The following is a 20,769-nucleotide window of genomic DNA, read 5'->3' as shown; positions in this document are numbered from 1 at the left end:
AGAGCAGAGAAGTCTTTGTACTTAGTGTACGTCCTATGACATTTTCTGTATTTGTTGAAATCAAGTACATATATACACAAGAAATACAAAAGAAAGTTACAAACTGGAATTCTGTCTTCCTTTTCAAGAACTATACAAGGAACTAAAGAGGCATAACCAAAATGAAGTCCAAATTCTGTCTATATATTCTCAGGTAATTTTGGAACAAACAGGATACAGTTGCTGAAAAGAAGATTTCTGCTTATGGAATATTGCAAAATACTAGAAAGAGGTTTTTGCATTTTGAAGACTGAATAATGGAAAACAAGACAAATGTTTGTGTTAAAAAGTTTTGCAGTTTAATGCAAAGTGGAAAATTCCTTTAGTATATAGTGAGATCGTTGTCAACATAATTATCACCCCTTCCTACTCCTCTGCATTTAGTATACTTCAATTTGTATCTGTTCATTACATCCCTCCCTCCCCCAAAAAAAGACTTTTTAAAATTATTTCTTCAGTATTCATAGAGACAAAAAGCAGTGAGAAATGCATTACTGATTTCTACCCCAGTTCATGCATCACAGTGCCAATGAAATTATCTTTATGGGGAAAAATAATTTTAAGAGTCTTATATTGCATGAATTAAAAAAAAAATAAATAAAAATGAAATGGCTGCTTCTAGAATTCTCTGAATAGCTTTTTACTTTCTTGTTTATCTCATTCTCCTGCCTCATTTCTTGCACATTAAAAATGAACATTTCATTATCAGTCAAGAGAATGAAATAGAATTCATAGAATAAAACTTTGGATGGTCATCAGGAAGGAAGAAAATTATTCCAAGCAGTTTGTGAGATTAGATGGTCAGAAATATAGACAAAACTTCATCCTCAGTTTTTTAGATTGTGACAGTCAGATCTGAAAGAAATTCCCTGAAAGACCTTTTTTTCAACATCTTCATTAATTGCAGAGAAGAATGATGGTAATTTATGTGTTTTAACTTATTTTGGAATGTAGATGTTTAAACTAGAGTAGGAGGATCCAAAGAACTTTCCTAAGGAAAGGAGGCTTATATAATCACACCATGTATGTATCTTTTGAATAGATTGTCCTATAACCACTGTATCTGACAGCACTAGAGTTTTCTAAATTAATTGAATTCCTTTATGTTTCTTAAAAATAGCAGTCATTATGGAAATACTTGAAACATTTTCTCACTGAAAGGCTGCAATCTGAACCTATCCTTCACCAGAAGCAAGAGAATTATATATGAAAAATACTTTCAAATGCTAAAACCATGACAATCAAGTCTATTTCAGGACAAAAGTATTTGGAAAACCATGGTCTGGGGTTCAGGAAACTTCTTGGTTTCCTTTTTTTTCCCCACACAATCCATCATAAGACAGCTAGTAAGTAGCTGTGAAAACTTACATTCTCACATGCTTACTTTCAGCTACACTAAATAATCAGTTTACTTACAAAAACCTCTTTTCTGTGACTCACAAGTTCTTATGCAAACAGTATTTTCTTGAGAAAATTCTTCCTCAGATGACACCAATTCCTATGACAGCAGTTTCTAAACACTGTAGACAATGTGAATATGTATTTATTTATTTCAAGTAACAGCTGATCAGTCAGATAACCCAATGCTATGGTAAATATCACCTCCATTTCTCCAACTTTTTTTTAAGGACTAATAAAACTCACCTTACAATTTCCTTTGTGAATGCAAAGACCTGCCAGCCTTAGCAAGTGTTATTTGAAAAGCAAGGCAAGTCTATTTGACAAACAGTTTTAGCTAAAGGCACTTTGGAATAAAGCAGTCAATGGTAGGTTCTGTAAGAAGAGTAAAATGCAGAATTTTCTTACTTTCACTGCAGTTTTCTTCATCACTTCCATCTTTACAGTCATTATCTCCATCACACTGGAATGCACTGGGAATGCATTGTCCATTTTTGCATTCTACCAGACCCTGACTATGACAAGCTGGGGGAAAAAAAATGATATCTTCATTAATGTTGGTTAATAAAGGTCTCACTTATTTCTGAACATCATAATGAAATTATTTTAGGAGAAGCTGATAACACTAGTTAGTACTGAAGGTCACAAGACATTTTTCATTATATGTAAAATATGCATTCAATAGCCTACAGCTGTGCTGATCTTTTAACTACAAGGACTGAAACTGTATATGTCAGGTAGTAGCAGGCTGAGATGAATGTTCAGCTGTTTTCAAGGAAAAAAAAAAAAAAAGTTATGCTCATATAAAAATTCTGTCACCTTTTCTTTGCCCACATGTTTATATTCCCTTATTTAGATTAGGTTCTTAGATTTCAGGGGGAATTGTAGGACAGCAGTTGCAAGATCAAGCACTAAAAGGCAGCAAGATACTAGAATCAAAGCTGCATGATAGGTTTTGCAATTTCAAACATTATGCTAGTGTAGTTCTTGGGCAGGTATACATCATCACAGCTGAAACAGACAGAAGTCCAAACCCAAACAAGGTGTGATAGGTAGCATACAAACACATCAGAAAGCTGTCACAAACTACAAATGCCTACAGTATAAGAGGGTATATACATTCATTCATTACTCTTTAACAGGAACACTACAATTAACAAAAAGCAAATCTGCTATTAACAAAAGGCTGAAACACATGCCAACGTTGGTACTTCTCAACAATGACAAAAAACATCTAATTTGCTACAACCAGAAGGAACATTTGCTAATTGCAAACTTCTTAAATCAATTGAGCTTATGATTTTGCCTTACAAATAGTATGTATGTGTACTTAAATTTTGGTTTTGATTCTTAAGCAAAGAAAGAAAAGAGGGGAAAAAACAAAACAAAACAACAACAACAACAAACAAACATTTAGAGATTAAATGAACTTACAGCAATTGATTTCATCTGATTTGTCTATACAGTCATGGTCACCATCACACACCCAATCAGCTGTTATACATCTCCCATCTCCACATTGATGGTGTGTCAATGGGTTACAATCTAAATAAAATGTAAAAGTAAGACCAAAAGAAGCACACAAACAAACAACACAGCTGGATAATAAACTACTATCAGTTGTGCTGTGCCTATAAACTGGTCATTCTTACTACTTAGCCATTATGCATTAGTAAATTACAATAAGAGTTTTTATATACCTGCAGAGTTTGGAAGCAGATAAGTTACACATGTTCTCAATTCTACTTAGTGAATTCTACTTAGATAGTGATGCATTTATTTTATCTCTCGGGTGCACAGTTGTTTCCATTTGCAAGTAAACAAGCTTCTAAGATTTATCAAGTAGATTAAAACATCTTCCGGTTTTCCATCTCATGAGAAGATTTTCAGTCATCCAGTGTTTTCAGTTGCCACTGGAGAAAATCATTTCAAACCTTTATTTTTTTAACAAAAAAGGTTTTTTTGTTTAAAAAAAAAAAAAAAGTTTTCAACTAACATTTGGCACCTTCTCAGAAACTGCTATGTTTTTGCATACACACAGAATTTTTCATAAGAATGATCTAAAAAGAAAGCATTCCAATCTTCTTACTCCTTCTACCCAAATGCTTCCACAAATAAAGAAAATTATTCTAATGAGTAGGCTGTGTAAAGGAAATACACATAGTTGAAAATGTTTGACAGGCTTAAAGGAGTAATAATTATCTAACTATACCTGCACTTTAGCTTTGGTGTAGGGTTTCTTAAAAGATTAGTAGTGGGAGGAGAAGGAGGGTGTGGGTTGATGATTTCTGACATTTCCATTTCTCTCCAATCCGATTCACAGCTATACTAAGTATGAAGCATACAGCGTTGACCACACAGACAGTAAGGATTTCAAAAATGTTGTAAAAATCTAGCATAGGTCAAGAAGGAAATGCTCACAATATATATTACAAGCAGAAGTAATTACCTCCACTCAGAACCTGGTGGAAGCTCAATAAACATGGCTAACATGGCTTTGTCTGTGCTAGTATATATATTTTACTAATGTCACCATGATGTCATCATAATGTCAGCCCTGATCACAAATTTTTTAATAAGCTCGGAGCATGAGCAGAGTAAGCTCGTGCTTGTCTGCAGTTTGCCATGGAGACATACTTGAATTGTTCACAAAGTGCCTGAATGATAATATTTAAGGATAAAGGTAAACTCCATGGCTTAGCCTTATATAAAGTATTGTAAATATTACTGTATATTCATAAATTATATAAGTTCAAAATGTCTTGCAAATACAGATAAATTGGTAGGGAAAAGGATTTGTACCATGGTCCAGCATTAACTCCAGGGACAGCTGCTCTAGTCTGTGATTAATTAACTCCCTCCCACTCAGGGCCAAATCAGCTGGGTTCATTTATACAGTCTTCTTCAGCCAGTTAAGACAATTCTGTCTAACTTTACATAAAAATAGATAGGGAACATAGACACAGTCCAGTCTGCCAAATCTGCTCTGAAACTCTTTTATAGCCTGTACAAAATGTTAGATCTTAAATTTTATATAGAAAATTTATCTCAAAATAGGAATGCTAGGAGTCAGATTAAGCAAAGTCTTTCAGGAAAGCAAGTTTATGAAAGAAAACACAAAAAAATAACACCAACTGAATCATAGAATCATAGAATCATAGAATATCCTGAGTTGGAAGGGACCCTTAAGGATCATCAAGTCCAACTCTTGACACCGCACAGGTCTACCCAAAAGTTCAGACCATGTGCCTTAGTTCACAGTCCAATCTCTTCTTAAATTCAGACAGGCTCGGTGCAGTGACCACTTCCCTGGGGAGCCTGTTCCAGTGTGCAACCAACTGAAAGTAATGAAAAACTGAGTATTTTTTATTTGGAGAAGAAACGTAAAAGAAATCTCTGGAAAAAAAAAAAAAAAAAGTTATGATTTTTAGTCTCAAAATCCCCTGTGCTTTTTCTTAGAAAAGCAAAAGAAAAAAAGCATGAAAAATAATATTTTAACCTTTAAAAAATTATTTTAAAGTTAACAATTTTTCTTGGGTACATTACTAGGAGAAAAAGTTAGAAAAAAATAAAATAAAATAAGCTTTTCAGAGTTTCCAAATATTTGCACAAGAAGATAATTCTTTCTCATGGAAAACTTTTTCTTCCATGAAAACAAATACAGGCAGGACGAATATAGTGAGGCAGAATATACAAAGTCAATTAAAAACAGAATTTGAAAGAAACAGATTTGAATCATCAAACCATGCAAGTTTGCAATGAAGCTAACATAAAAACAATTCAGTTGTGAAACTGTTGGCATCACAAGTGTAATCCCTCTTATGATTTAGTCTCAGTCAGATTCGGTCAAGCTAGCAAAATCAACTCAAGCTAATCTTGAGTTGATTGGTTCAGGAACACACATAGTATTTTCCTCTATCCTTCCAATTGCAGGGAACAATATGGAAGAAAGAGATTCAGCTTATCTATACATGGCTCCAAGGCCAGTGTCACTGGCAGAACTGGTTTTAGTTTTGTTTTGTTTTGTTTTGTTTTTCACAGGATGATGCACACAACACCAGGCCTGACAGTGGCTGTTGGGATACACTTTTCTCAAAGGGGTGCTACCAAGGTCATTCAGTTTGCTCCACAATGTGCTGAGTACACTGGAGCACATTTGGAATGTTTCTACACTAGTGCATACAGCATAAGGAATAAGCAAGAAGCTTTGGCTCAGTCCCAGAGCTGCAAAATCTTTGGTGTAAGTGAGAATTGGTGGGAAGCATCCTGTGAATGGTGTTCTGTGATGGACAGTCATGGGCTTCTCAGAAGGGATAAGCAGGGCAGGCAAGGAATAGAGGTGGTACTGTATGTAATGGAGAGGCTTGATTTCACCAAAACTTTGACATTGGATATGGGAGGAGCAGAATTCAGGCTGCTCAAGGAACTATTTAGTGAGGTCTTCTGGTAATCTGCTTCTGAAGGTATTTTTGAAGGACCTTTTTGAAAAATTAATCAATGCTGATCACTTTTAAAGAGTCATCACTTAAAAGCGCAGGAGCAGATAATTCCAAAGTTTCAGAAGTCAAGAAAGCAGGGCGGAAAGCTGCCTTGGCTGAGCAGGGATCTTCTTTTAGAATTTACTTAGAAAAGGAAATATATGCACAGCAGAAACAAGGCCAGGCAACAGGAGGACTACAGAGATGCAGTTCACCATTGTATAGAGATGCTGAAAACCACTGGCTGTTTGTCGTGATTACCATCTTAGGCAATACTGCTATTGCCATTGAGGGAATGGCTCAACTAGAGCTGAAGCTGGCCAGTACTGTAAGGGACAACAAAAAGGGCTTTTTAAGTATGTTAACAGCAAGAAGAGCACCAGAGTTATCATAGGTCTATTACTTGGTGAGGTCAGTCACTTCACAAACAGGGATGTAGACAAAGCAGAGACATTTAATGACTTCTTCACCTCTGTCTTCAACACCAATGATGGGCCCTGAGACCCCTGAGTTGGAGGACTGTGACTGGGGAAATGATAAACTCCCAAACAACTCTGAACTTGTGTGGGATTTGATGCTCCAGCTGAATGCACGTAAATTTATGACGCCCACTGGGATTCATCCAAAGGTACTCAAAGAGCTGGCTGATGTTATTTGGAGACCTCTCAATTATTTTTCAGTGGTCTTGGGAATCTGGAGAAGTTCCAGGCAACTGGAAGCTAGTAAACGCTATCCCAATTCTCAAGAAGGGTAAGCAAGAAGACCCCAATAATTATAGGCCTGTCAATCTCACTTCAGTGTCTGGTAAAAATATGGACAAGATTGTTATGGGAGTTATTGAAAAACACTTGAAAGACAATGCAGTCATTGGTCATAGACAACATGGGTTCATGAGGGGAAAGTCCTGCTTAACTAACTTAATTCCCTTGAATGACAAGGTTACCCACCTAGTTGACCAAGGTAAGCCAATTGTTGTATCTTTTTGGATTTCAGCAAAGTTTTAGCTCTGTCTTTCACAGTATCCTTCTGGACAAAATGTCCAGCGTAACAGCTAGACAAGTACATAATACAGTGGATGAACAATTGGCTGACAGATTGGGCTCAAAGGGTTATAGTAAATGAGGTACATCTGTCTGGAGGCCAGTCACTGGCGGGATATCCCAGGGCTCAATTTTAGGACCAGTTCTTTCCAATGTTATTATAAATGATCTGGACATAGGAATTGAATGGACACTAAGGAAGTTTGAAGATGATAGTAAATTAGGAGCTGTTGACTCCCTTGAGGGAGACAGAGAGATCTTGATGAATTATAGTGCTGGGCAATCACGAACTGTATGAAACTTAACAAGAGCAAATGCTGAATTCTGCACCTGGGAGAGGGTAATCCTGGCTATACATACTGGCTGGGGGGATGAGAGCCTGGGGAGCAGTCAGTGGAAAGGGATCTGGGGATTTTGTTCACTAGCAAGACGCAGATGAGTCAACAGTGTGCCCTGACAGACAAAATGGCCAACTGTATCCTGGGGTGCATTAAGCACAGTATAGATTTAGGTTAAGAGATGTTCTGATCTATTTAACAAACATGCATCAAGAGTTAACTAACTTGCTCATGATTTAATAATGGCATTGTAAGCAAGAGAGATACATCTAGATGAAGTGATAATTGCACCTTTATCTTATGAATATTGGTTTAATAGATACAAAACACCATTAAACTTCTTGGTCAGGTTGATGGTTGGACTTGGTGATCCTAAAGGTCATTTCCAACCAAAAAGAAATTATTCTAAGAATGATTCTAAAGCAAGTTACAAACCAGACTATTTCTTCAAAGTACCGTTAGTTCCAAGGTTTGGATTAACCAGAACTCTACATTTAAACCTTTCCAAATTGCATATAAAAAATTGTGAACTGTTTTTACTTTTCCCAAAGAAAGTAACATCAGGGTATACTACTCTTGTAGTAGTTTAAGGAAAATTATAACCATCTTAGACAACAGTGCTATCTTAAATACTTTAGAAAAGTGTAAAGCTTTTATTTACCACAATTCTGTTCATCACTGAGATCTCCACAGTCATCATATCCATCACATACAAAGGTGTAATTGAGGCATTTTCCTGTGTTACAACGAAATACATCATCACTGCAGTCTGCAAAACAATTTTTTTTGTAAAATGTTAACATGACATTGGGCTGGTTTCTTTTAAAATATAAACACTGGAATTTACTGACTTAAACAACATTAGCTAGAGAAACCATACAATTTATAGGTCTGAAATAATATTCAGTGTGCACCAGCTTATTAGAATCAAACAGAAGAAAAAGAAAAATCAAAAGCAAATTTTAGACATTTTTTTCTATCAATTGTTTTCTGTCTATATGTTCCATACTAAGAGGTGGTTGAAATCCCTATACCATAAAAAGTATGTTTGATTTCTCTTGCTCTCCTTTTGTCTTCCACACACTAATAAATGCAAGTCAGTCATCTGGGAGAAATTTCTTGAGACAGTAAAGACAGCACTCAAAATTTATTCAAGCTGTGGAAGGAAAAAAAATAATGAAAGATATACTAAGGAACTGGAACATTTCATTCTGGTTACAGATTACTACTTGGTAAAAAAGCAAGGAGTTAGATGAGTTGTGAGAAAACAGAATGTCATTGCAATCTTGCTGACCAAGATGTTCATTAGATTTCAAGGCACAGATGATTTGATCCCAGGTTATGTCTATGGTAGGAACACAGAATGTCTTTTCCTGTAATAGATGTGTTGCTTGGAAAGACTAAGAAATTAAGAATGAGAACATGTTGTAAGGTGGGAGGAAGTCAGGGGCTCCATTGTTTCTAGAATGAAAAATATACCCAAAATCTCACCATGACCACATATTCAAGGATAAAATACTGTTCAACTGTTTAGGAATTCAAGTTATGAAGAAAGACATTCATTCTCATTGACATCTTATATGTCTTCACCATATGGCTTGTGCATAAAAGTGACACAAATTATTTAAGATCTTATTTTTTTAAGTAAAGCTTTTCCTAGTCAAGTAAGAGACCTTGTTTGCTCATGTTATCATCCACATCCAGACATAGTACTGTGAATCAAAGACTAGTGAGTCAGCCAGAATAATCCATTTTCATATAAATAACATTAATTTCTCTGATCTGAGTGATTATGTTTTACAGCTGCCTTTCATAATTGAAATATATTTTTCCAAACAAGTAAAAAATATGGTAAACAGTTCTAACTTCCTAACACTGGCTGAAGAGAAAGTGCCCTGGTTACAGTACAGACCAAAATATTTAATTATACGTACAAAATTAATAAGGAAGGTTATGAGTGTAAATTAGGTAAATTGAGGGGTAAATTGCATGAGGGTAAATTACTGGGATAGTCCTGAGCACCTGAGGTGGGTATTAGGTGGAGCTGAAGCTTCTCACAGCAAAATCAAGATCCCCAGACCCTGCTTTTGAGCCTGCCATTGATCTTACAGTGGTTTCAAAAGATTAACTATTCCTGACACAGTTTTGAACTTGGAAGATGGCCTGATGCCTTCTTACCAAGGTATTCTTAGCATTGTCAGCCCTAAGCAGGTTTAGCCTTTCTTTCCATGGCTGAAGCCTGCAATAACGCTCTGAAAAATATTTTCTGAGAATACCCAAAACATGTAAATAATATCAGGTTCAGTAAAAAGCATGGGACCTACTTTGTAGTTAGGAAACTGGAGAGGGGATAGGAGGGGAGCGGAGCGGAGGGGAGAAGAGATGGTGCCTGGTCCCATGAGTAATAACTTTTTATTGTAAGTACACAGTTGGGAAATGACTGACCTGGTTTCACTGCCCTCCTAAAGACTTTTCCTTCATCTCTAGCTTTTCAAGGGAGAATCCCAAGCTATATAACAACTGGGTGGACAATCCCTTCTTCCTGTTGAAGCTACACCACTGCAGCCAAGGAAGTTCTTTGTGTCCTTTCTTACTGGGACACCTAGGTATTTCACAAAAGCTCTTTCATGGACTGCACACAGAAATTGCTCAGAGAACAGGGACTGGAACCCAGGTTTCTCCCCTCAGCTGAGCTGCTCAAACACTAAGCAACAGAATCAAGCTACCACTTGTTTAGCTCTTGGCTTGAGACTCCTGCGTTCATGACTCCACGGTGATCCAGTTTTGAAAGAAATATGTGCTTCTAAGTATATTACACACTGACAGGTGCAGCACTCTCCCAGAAGGTATGCAGTGGGGTTTCTAACCCTCCACATGAATGTAGGCCAAGTCTTCCCTCTCTTAAATGAGTGCTCTAACTGCTGTGTTTCTCAAGGCTTTTACAAACTCAGCTCTAGAACATGAACACATGCATCACTTCAAGTCCTTCTGCCACAGAAGCATTTATACTTTCTACTAGTTTCACATCATCTTAGAAAGTCCAAACATAATTTATAGGACAATGCTTCAGGGGATGAAGCACAATACTATGGCTAGGCCATGAGTTTTGCAGTCAATCATTAGTTTAGCTTTAAAAGAATAAAAGGCATGAAACAGTAAATACCAAAAAACCCAAACTAAATTAAAATATGTATGTTCTAGTTTCATGTGAGAAGAATAGTAGCCATCTGAGAGTAAAACTCTAAACATTGTCTTGAATATGAAACAGCATAAAATACGCTGGCATCCTTTATCCTTATTGATCAGTTCACAACTCTGACAGTTTCTATCCTTCTATTCCTCCTCCTGCAAATGAAAAAAAAGCTGTTTTTACTATGATGTTTTCTCTCATTAAATTCACTGTTTAATTTCCATTCATACCCCCATTCATGTTTACATTCATACCTCTGCAGCTGCAGCAGTGACACTTAAAACACAGAATCACAGAGTCATGGAATGGCTTGGGTTGGAAGAGACCTTAAAGACCACCCAGTTCCAACCCTCTGCCATGGGTAAAGACACCTCCCACTAGACTAGGCTGCCCAAAGCCCTGTCCAGCCTGGCCTTGAACACTACCAGGGACGGGGCATCCACAGCTCCTCTGGGCAATCTGTTCCAGTGCCTCACCACCCTCATAGTAAGATCATCTAGACCAATCCCCTTGATGGAGCAGCAATACCTAGATCAGGTCACACAGCAGCACATGAGTGTTCTCTCATTGTGAGTGAGAACTCAATGAATTCTTCTCCCAGTTGACCCTCATGTCTGGGATTGCCCAAACCCAGGTGCAGCATCTGTACTTCACCTTGTTGAACTTCTTTAGGTTCACATGGACCCAATTTCAAGCCTGTCCAGGTCCCTTTGGATGGCATCCCTTCCTCTGTTGTATCAACTGCAACACTCACATTGGTGTCATCTGCAAACTTGCTGAGGGTGTACTCAATCCTATTGTCTATGTCATTGATAAAGACATTGAATAGCACTGGTTCCAAGACAGACCCCTGAGGGACACCATTCATCACCAGCCTCCACTTAGACCACAGTTCCATTGACCACAATTCTCTGGGTGCAGCCATCCAGCCAATTCCTTATCCACCAAATAGTCCACCCTTTAAATCCATTTCTTTCCAATTTAGAGATCAGGATGTCATGTGGGACCATCTCAAAGACCTTATAGAAGTTCAGATAGGTGTTGTTAGTCGGTCTTCCCTTGTCGACTGATGCAGTCACATGATAGAAGGCCACAAGACTGGTCAGGTGTGATTTGCCCTTGGTGAAGCTATACTGGCTGTCCCAGATAATTTCCCTGTCTTGCATGTGCCTTAATGGCAACTCTCAGGCCCACACAAGGTGAAGAAAAAGAATACAGGTTTCCTTTCAAGGAAATAAGGTTCACTTTGAATAAGTGAATATGAATCATAGAATGTCTTGGGTTGGAAGGGACCTTAAAGATCATCTAGTTTCAGAAAACCTAACAGTCTTAACATACATTTTCATCAAGGTATTGGCAATAATATATAGACAGCTACTTACTTCCATCAGAAAAAGAGCACTTTGTGTTTTTAACAGGCTCAACTTAAACTTTGTTCATGATGGGACAAGCCAAGATAAAACACAAATTTCTATTCCATACTCCACTAAACCCAAGAATATTTTGAAGCCGAGCCAATCTTTTGCATTCAGCAACCCTTAGATCTCTGTTCACACACACCCAGTTTTCAGCATTTCACTACTGCATCATATAACCTCCTGAGGGATGGAGAGATGTAAGAGAGACTGTTGCATTTGCTATATTGTGTGTCAGACTTACTCATTAAGATCTTTCTGAGAGTTCCAGGTTTCAGCACTGATAATTTATGTATTTGTAGATCAGTGTTACAGTTTCTTTTCTGTTCACATTCCTACGTGATAGTTGGCCAACCTGAATTCTGATTCCTCAGTTGGTACCGTCCATTGCACAAAGTCACAGAATAAATGGCATAAACAGCATGTTGAAAGCCTAAGTATCAGATCTGGGATGCAGCTGTGTAAAAAGGTGACATTTCTAAGTCATAATAAATGACATTGTACTTTCAAAATGAGGGACTGATTCTGCTAAAGCCTAACTATTGCTTGCATAATACTTATGACCCACCAGAGAAAAGAAGAGAAAAATGCACACCAAGAGCCAGGAGTAGAAAAGTAATCAATTCATTGAATCCAGCAAGAACTATTGATGTAAAAAAGATGTAAACTAGAGGTTTGTACATTTCATAATATATATAATTTTCAACGTTAAGACTAAGGAGGCACAACTGTTAGATTCACCTCACACAACCTTATAGACATCTACATAATTTAGTTTCTAAAGCATACAGTCCAAAATATCTGCTTCAAATCAGATGAATCATACATCAGAAGACTCTCCCAGCTGATTCTCTGCAGAATCACTTTAGACATTTAGGTCAAAAGAAGTCAACTGCACAGGGACAGATGACTCTGTCACTGAAGCATGTATTTTCGTAACTAGAAACCAGAGACATCTCTTCAGATTGGTGCATCTAAAAGAAATGTAACAAGTCCTATATTTTGGGATTGTAAATTAGGGAAGCTTCAACAGGAAACTGCATGTTCCGGGGGGAATGCTTCTGGTTACAATTGCATTTGTAACCAGATTTTTATGTGGAAATTATGGTTCAAACATGACTGAGCAGTACCTTTAAGACCAAAGGTATTGAGGTGAATGGGCTTCATCTCTTGTCATGTGGTCCCTCCATAGAATGAACTGATCAAGGCACTAAAACCAAATATCAATGCACCCATCAGGTGCATTGGAATTAACCCTAAAGTAGCCAACAAGAAGGCTGCTGTGCTATTACTGCAGCTGTCTTTTCTTTAACAAAATTGTGGGAGGAAATGTAGAAATGAGTAACAAAAATATTAAGATCAGCATGAATTAACCATGAAACTAAATGTGTGTATGTGTGACAACATCAAAAGAAAGAGCAGAACAAGTGTTAAAGGAATGCTGTTTGTTAATTGCTACAGAGCAGTGTAAATGCAATCTCATTTAAATGATCTGACAGCAAAAAGATAAAGAACAGCTTGACCTAAAGGTCAAGACCAACCCTGGAGACACATGGAAAGGAAAAAAAAAAAGTGAGTTTCAGGAATATTTTCAAAAAAGTTTTCCAAAAAGTGCTCGCTCCCTAGGACTGTAAAATGCTTATCTGAAGATTAACTTTTCTTTGCCAAAGAAGAAACCAAAATGACACTAAGATGATAAAAAAGCAAGTGTTTTTCATCTTCCCTATCAAACACAAGAGATTTTAACCAGACCACCTGTATACACACTGGAGGTGAGAAAATTAAATCAATGAGAATGACTGCAAATGAATGACATATGTTTTGTTTTGTTTAGGATAAATACTGCCTTTCTTAACAATAAGATCTCCTCACTAAGTTTTTCCACATTAATTTCCTTCAGAAATAATGATTAATTTAAATGGTTTGATTTTCAAACAAGGCATAAAGGTAAAGCATTTATGATAGAGAAAGAAACCTTCCAAGGGCAAAAGAGGACAGAGCAGAACTGACTGAGGAAAAGAGCTCCTGAGTTGACTGGACTTGAGCTTGTATAAAAGACCCAACCTGAAGGCCACAGCAAGCAAAGGCAGTTTTCTTTGTAAATCCTTTTCATTTCTATTCTGGTTTATCATGTTTCTTTCAGTTTTCTGTTTTAAATAATTATTATTCTTTACCTTCTAATAAAACTTGACCATTTGATTTTAAAAGCCTCTTAATCTCATTTGTGAAGTAACTGTAAAAAACTCTCCTTACAGTTCTAATTGACTCAGGATCTCCTAACAATCATGTAAATTGTGAGGAGTCTCATGTATTCTCTTCACGTGAGTAGTAGAAATACTTGTATTTCTGGGTAATTCCTGCTCTGTGTCAGTCGTCTGCTGCAAAAGTTTGTTTGCTAAAGAGTCCAAATATTCTTCTCATCTGTATTCTCAGTCCTTGTTGGTTACTTTATGTGGACAAAACAGCTCCTCAGCAATTAATGGAGCAGAAATAAGCCTAGAACTGAGCCATTTGCTTATACCCAGGTATATCTTGCATATACCTCCTCAATACATTTACTCTAAACCAAACCTGCTGATAGTCTCTTATACTCTTTTTCCTCTATCCCCCAGGGTTAACAAAAATTTTAATGTTATTCAAATTTTCATTCATGCAAATTCATGAAACATTTTCATGAAAAACATGAAAATTTATCTAACATGAAAAATTTTCATGTTAGATAAAACTTTCCTATAAAGGAAATAACGTTTGGACTTAATAACTAGGAAGAGAACACTGCTGTGCACAAATCATAATGTTGGGGTTAGTATTGGCAATAAAAATAACTAATACAAGGTAACAGTAATGTTGTCCTGAATGCCTTTATGGTGCATTTCCATACTTTATACCATATTTATGGTGTATTTCCATACTTTATTAAATTCTGGTGAAAATGTTCCTCTAATTGTGGTGACTTCAGAATTTGAAAGGGGCATGTACTACAGGAAAGACAATCTTTTATCAGACAAACTTTCAGGTGAATAAGTCCTCCTTCAGTGTCACTGTTTCTGCTGTGTAACTGCTGCTTATCTGGCAAAGGTTTTTCTTCACCCCTACTCCCCAACTCAAACAGGTGATAAAATAAAAGACATCTTCTACGTATAAACCCTGTGTTGTTTTAAAGACAGTCTCTCTTTTAAAAGTAGTCTTAATTAATCTCATTTATGCTTGTTTTTTCAAAACATGTAAAGTTTTTATTCTTACATTAATAACTTCTTATTTTCCCATTTCTAATAGAACTTGGGACTGACAGGCAATTTTGAATTTTTTAGCTTAACATTACAAAAAACAAAATTAATGCCAAGGACTAGGAAAAAGATATACCTAACAGTTTTCAGTTCATTAAAAGAAGTGTTCTTTTTGGCATGTCACTGGCCCATTTTTAAAAAGTTGCTCCAAAATATTTCCATGTAGCTCCTTTCAGAAATCTTAGCAATTCTTAACTGCTAATGAAATCTGTTTCCAAGCATAAATTTTGATAGATTGAAATACAATCTGCAGTAAGAGTGAGCAAAGGTAAACAGTGGCAACTGAGAAAGTCCAAATGTCAATATATACAAATACTGTGCAAAGCTCTTATCCTGTTCCGATAGACTACTTTAGCTTTTGGGCTTCCCTGAATGGATTCAGTGCTTTCAGAGAGCACTGCAGGATGTAAGAAACTTACTGCAATGGACCTCATCACTCCAGTCATCACAGTCATTGTAGCCATTACACTGCAGTTTCCCTGGGATGCAGATCCCACTGGCACACAAAAAACTCTCCTCTCCTCCACATAGTGCTGGAAAAGAGGAAAGAAAGAATATGTGTTAAACTTTAGATATATGTTAAAAATAAGCAAAAATGAAAGATATTTAGAAGACTGAGTCTTCATTGATACACTTAAGCAACAAACCTCAAATTAATCAAATTCAAGCAAGTTCAAGCTGGCATTTTCATCTAACTTTTGTTATTTAAAAAAACAGGTATCTAGACTGAGCTAATCAGTAGGATTCAATCTATCTTTGTCTCTAAAAAGCACCTCCTCAGATTAACTCTTCTAATACTGATTTTAGGATAGGATTAAGCAAACTCTTTCCATTAAATAGATGCATGGGATGAAATATCCAACTACAGTTACAACAAATAGATCTTCCCAGCCTAGGCATTGAGGCACAAAGTTACTAAGTAAAGACTTAACAATGTCATAGCCCAGATGCTTTCTATAGGGAAGAATTCTTCAAATATCCTTATAACTCCCAGAATGCTAGAAGACCATCATCAGTGTTTGTCCTGGTTTCAGTTAGGACAGAGTTAATTTTCTTCCTAGTAGCTGATAGAATGCTATGTTTTGGCTTAGGATGAGAAGAGTGCTGATAACACCCCGATGTTTTAATTGTTGCAGGGCAGTGCTTACACCAAGTCAAGGACATTTCAGCTTCTCACTCTGTCCTGCCAATGGACAGGCTGGGGTGCAGCAAGAGCCGGGAGGGGACAGACCCAGGACAGGTGACCCAAACTAGCCAAAGGGGTATTCCATACCATCTGACGTCATGCTAAACAGTATATAGGGGTGGCTAGCCAGGGGAGGGGAACGGACTGCTCGGGGTTAGGCTGGGCATCGGTCAGCAGGTGGTGAGCAATTGCATTGTGCATCACTTGTTTTCTACACATTATTAGTATTAGTACTATTATCATCATTGTTGTTATTATTATTATTATTGTCTTTAGTATTTTCCTGTCTTAATAAACTGTCTTTATCTCTGTGATTGTAGCTTTCCAACTTTACCACAAAACAAAGCACAAGTATGCAAAATCAGCAGTTTCAGCAGCAGCAGTTATAGAATCTCTTCCTCTGTTAACATCATTTTGCACCTAATCAAAACATAGCTCCATATTTCCTATTTTAAAAAATACATATTTGCATTTTTCCCTGGATTGCAGTTCTTATTTCTTCTCATTATACTCTCTGAATCTGAAGCTTAACAGAATCTAGAAAAATATATTTTTAATCTACAACTCAAAAGAAAAAAAAAATGAGCATTTTCAGTATAATTTTGTGTTCCTCAAAAAATGCCTGCCTACAAGTATATTCATGCAGAATACACACTGAAATTATTAAAATTAAATTAAGTAAAAATAATTGAATTTCCAAGTACATAATTTTTAGTAGCATAAGCTTTTACGACCTCAGTTTAGCAATGCAATTAATAATGAAAGATAAAGCACAAAGGTATCACACTGCATATATTACAGATGAAGGCATTAATAAATCAGTGACATTCATGATGTTTGTGTCAACACTTTACTTGGTGCTGCACTCACTGGAATTCCTAGTGTAGGTGTCGTACAGAAAAACGATTAACCACAATAATGTGTTCATTAAGCACATTCATAGGCAAACAAAAACTAAGCTCAAGTGAAAGGTCAGTCCCCAGGCTCACACAGTGCTAACATCTTATTTTAACTCTTCTTCCTGGAGCCAATATTTCATTTACAAAATGAAAGGTTTTTTTAATCTCTCCCAACAACACAGGCTGTTGTGAAGTAACTTAGAGCATAGCTTTAATCTCAATTTATGTATCTTCAGAAGATGCAGATATAAAAATGAAACAAAATGAAAAGCAAAATTATGCTGATGAAATCTGGGAATGTTTCACAAAGTATGCAGATACAATTTAAGGGTATAAAAGATGAAAGCTAGAAAGAGATGAGAAACACAAAGTAGTAAATATTGACTGTCCATGATGACATCAATTTTATCTGCTTGATTTAGTTTTTAAGCCATACCATTTCATAGAATTTAAAGAATTCATTTTCTTGTGATGTTCCTTTTGATTTTAGTAAGTGTATTTGCCTGAGTAATGGAACTGCTTGCCCAGAGAGGCAGTGGAGTCCCCCTCCTTGGAGATATTCAAAAGCCACCTGGACGTGGACCTGGGCAACCTGCTGTGGGAGGCCCTGCTTGAGCTGGTTGGAACAGATGGCCTCCAGAGGTCCCTTCCAACCTCAACCATTCTGTGGTTCTGTACCAAAAAAATATTTTTTTTCCTTAAATTCTCAAGCGTATGGCTTTTATTTAAAGATCTCATAGTGCTTTAGATTGAAGGATAGCAGATGTTATGCCATTTTCTTTTATTCCGATGTGAAAAGCTGTAAGGTTGGAGAAAACTCATTAACCTTGGTACTATGAAGCTTATGCTGCAGGAGACTTATGAACTTATTTTCACACAAATGAATTGATATTCAAGATTTCCCATAGGGACTGAAATGTATTTCCACTTTGGAAAACAAAGCTCTCAGAGGAACATCACTGAATGCAAGAAAGCCACAAGAAAAACCTGAAAGATAAATCTCAGTGGAAATAATAAAATTGTTGAGATAGAAAAAATCCATTTAAAATTGTCATCAATAAATGACCCATTTTAGAAAACAGATAGTCATGACTATCAGACTATTATACCTGTTAAATCTGCCCTTGAGATTAAAGAAGGAGCCTTTAGTGTGCATGCAAAAAACAAAATCATTTCAAAATAATTTCTGCTCATGATCAGCCTTTCTGTATAACAATGTGATATTCTTCACACTTTGCTGAACCATGAATTCCATAGTGGATGCTGTGATGTACCACTGAGCACTTGACATTCAGAATATGGTCTTCATATATAATAGTTCCAGCTTGCGCTGACTGCAAGTGCCATTAATTATCCAGATTTCCAATTTTATTTGCAGTTCTAGTTTAACTGTCCTTTCTATTGCATTATGGTAATAGATACACATGTACACACACACACAGAGCACTTTCGTTTTTATTCCTAACTTTTGGCAGCAGATGATTTTTTTTTTCTCAACATATTTGTCTGTTTTTCTATGACTGAAATATTATTTTATCATCCCCAAGAAATGGGGCAGTCTTTTGTCAACACACACACCCTTGTACAAAAATGTGTTTGCAATAGAAACGTGTATGAATACTTTCAAAATCTTTTCTTTTACGTTCCCAGGTGCACTCTCCACCTGGGCAGCATATGATCTTGATTTTGCTATAAAAATATTATTTTATAGCTGTGTAATGGAGCCATGCAGTGGAAGCTACATATGCAAGTTATTTTTCAGAAAGTTTCTAATTTTGCAGAAACGTGTCCAAAGTACATAAGAGACTTACAAACAATTTCTTTCTACTTGTTTGTGCTATTTAACATTTATGTCTCTTAATCAGATGCAAGATGGGGCAAAACCTCTCATTACTCACTGAAGTGTTACAGACTCACCTCTTTTTTTCTAATTTTGGAAGGGTGTTACAAACTGAAAAATACATTACACTTAACAGCAACGTAGTATTACATAGCGTCCACATTTTTATTTTACAGGGGGAAAAAGAGGCACTGAGAAATTAAGGTCAAAATTATAAGAAATAATGAATAATAATTTCCATTGTCCAATCTGAGATATTTTCAGTACTTTTTTTTTTTTCTGCATAGACTCTCATATTGCATTCATGTAACTTCAAGAACATACTTCAGTTGCAAATGAACACCAGATATACACATTGCCTTACATATTGCGCTTTCCAGTCTCTACAATTAGTAAGCACTACAGCGAGGCCTTCCTCAGCTGAACTCTAATTCTCTGTAGACCAGCATTTATCTCATAGACAATGATGTCAGATAAAAATAGAAGATTAAATAATCAAAATACTGTAATTCATCATACAAGAAAGTTATTATAGGTTGGAAAGGCAACTTTAACTAACTTGGAAATCTTATATTCTTCTAAATTGGGTTTTTATGCAATTTTCTGCATGTTCAAAAAATAATATAATATAGATCAAAAGGAACTATTAGAGGAACCATCTTGATTTGCTTATTGATCTCTGCCATCAGTACAGATCTTCATTTGTAGTAAGGTAGTAACAATAACAGGGCTCTATGTTGCATGAGAATGTGCCAGTATGGCTTCGGAGAACAAAGGTAAAAAACAGCAAGGATATTTATCTAACTGTTTTTCTTAGGCATCAGAAGAACAAAGAGTCTGGAATCCACTTTCACTTCTAGTTTTTTTTCACATTCTTATAAACCATTCTGACTCTTTCTTCCTAATACCTCCCTACTTCTATCTGCTTCTATCCATTCTAATTTCCATCACAATCTACTCCATTTCTTTAGAAGCATCTTAGCACACTTTTTAATGTGAACATCTTCTTTTTCTTATGTGAACATAAGAAAATTCATCTCACCTATTGGAGTCTCCTAACTGACCATGACTGAATATAATTGGTCCAGTCAGGGCAGAGCTCAGGTCAAGGAGAGCACACACACTGTGAACTGTAGCTCCAATGAAATTAATTTATATTTTCTATTAAGCTTGTCCAAGAAGACATTTCCAGAAGGTTAACAACTTGAACATATCTCCAAATATCAGATTTTAATGGAAATTATAAATGCCTTGTCTTGTGTACCAAAACAAACACTTCTCCTGAAGAAGACACAATGTTAGATGAAAGGGACACAAAGAAAATGGAAGCAATCCTTACTGACAGAGAAACAATTTGCAGGTGCTTATTTCAGACCTTTGCCAGAGAGGTTTACAGTCTGGAAAAGTTTCCAAAAAATACCTGACTAAAAACCACTAATGGAAAAAAAAAAAAAAAAAAAAAAAAAAAGAAAAAAAAAAAAAGTGCTTTATTTTACCTCCAGCTACTATATTATCAAAAATGTCTCCAAGGTGCCAAGATCATTTATGTGCTCTACCTCTCAGCCAGATTATTGGAATGCCTTCTAGAGGATTATGCAGGCACATCCCTGGATAACTAACTACAGATAACACAAACTGAAACAAATACATTATCTGGTT

At 36.3% G+C, this 20,769-nt stretch overlaps 1 protein-coding gene across 1 annotated transcript in view; it reads right to left on the bottom strand.

The window, feature by feature from the left end:
• Window positions 1-20,769, bottom strand: part of CORIN (corin, serine peptidase) — a 129,542-nt gene that overhangs the window by 43,772 nt on the left and 65,001 nt on the right. The window contains exons 6-9 of the mRNA XM_032186670.1: window positions 15,605-15,718; window positions 7,955-8,062; window positions 2,872-2,982; window positions 1,846-1,962 (exon numbers count right to left, since the gene is read on the bottom strand). Coding sequence (XP_032042561.1) covers window positions 1,846-1,962; window positions 2,872-2,982; window positions 7,955-8,062; window positions 15,605-15,718 — 450 coding nt within the window. The remainder of the gene's footprint in view (window positions 1-1,845; window positions 1,963-2,871; window positions 2,983-7,954; window positions 8,063-15,604; window positions 15,719-20,769) is intronic.

This window comes from Aythya fuligula, chromosome 4 (assembly GCF_009819795.1).
Source record: "Aythya fuligula isolate bAytFul2 chromosome 4, bAytFul2.pri, whole genome shotgun sequence".
Classification (NCBI taxonomy): domain Eukaryota; kingdom Metazoa; phylum Chordata; class Aves; order Anseriformes; family Anatidae; genus Aythya; species Aythya fuligula.
The sequence above is the reverse complement of the archived record's forward strand: the minus strand, read 5'-3'. Positions and strand labels throughout refer to the sequence as shown.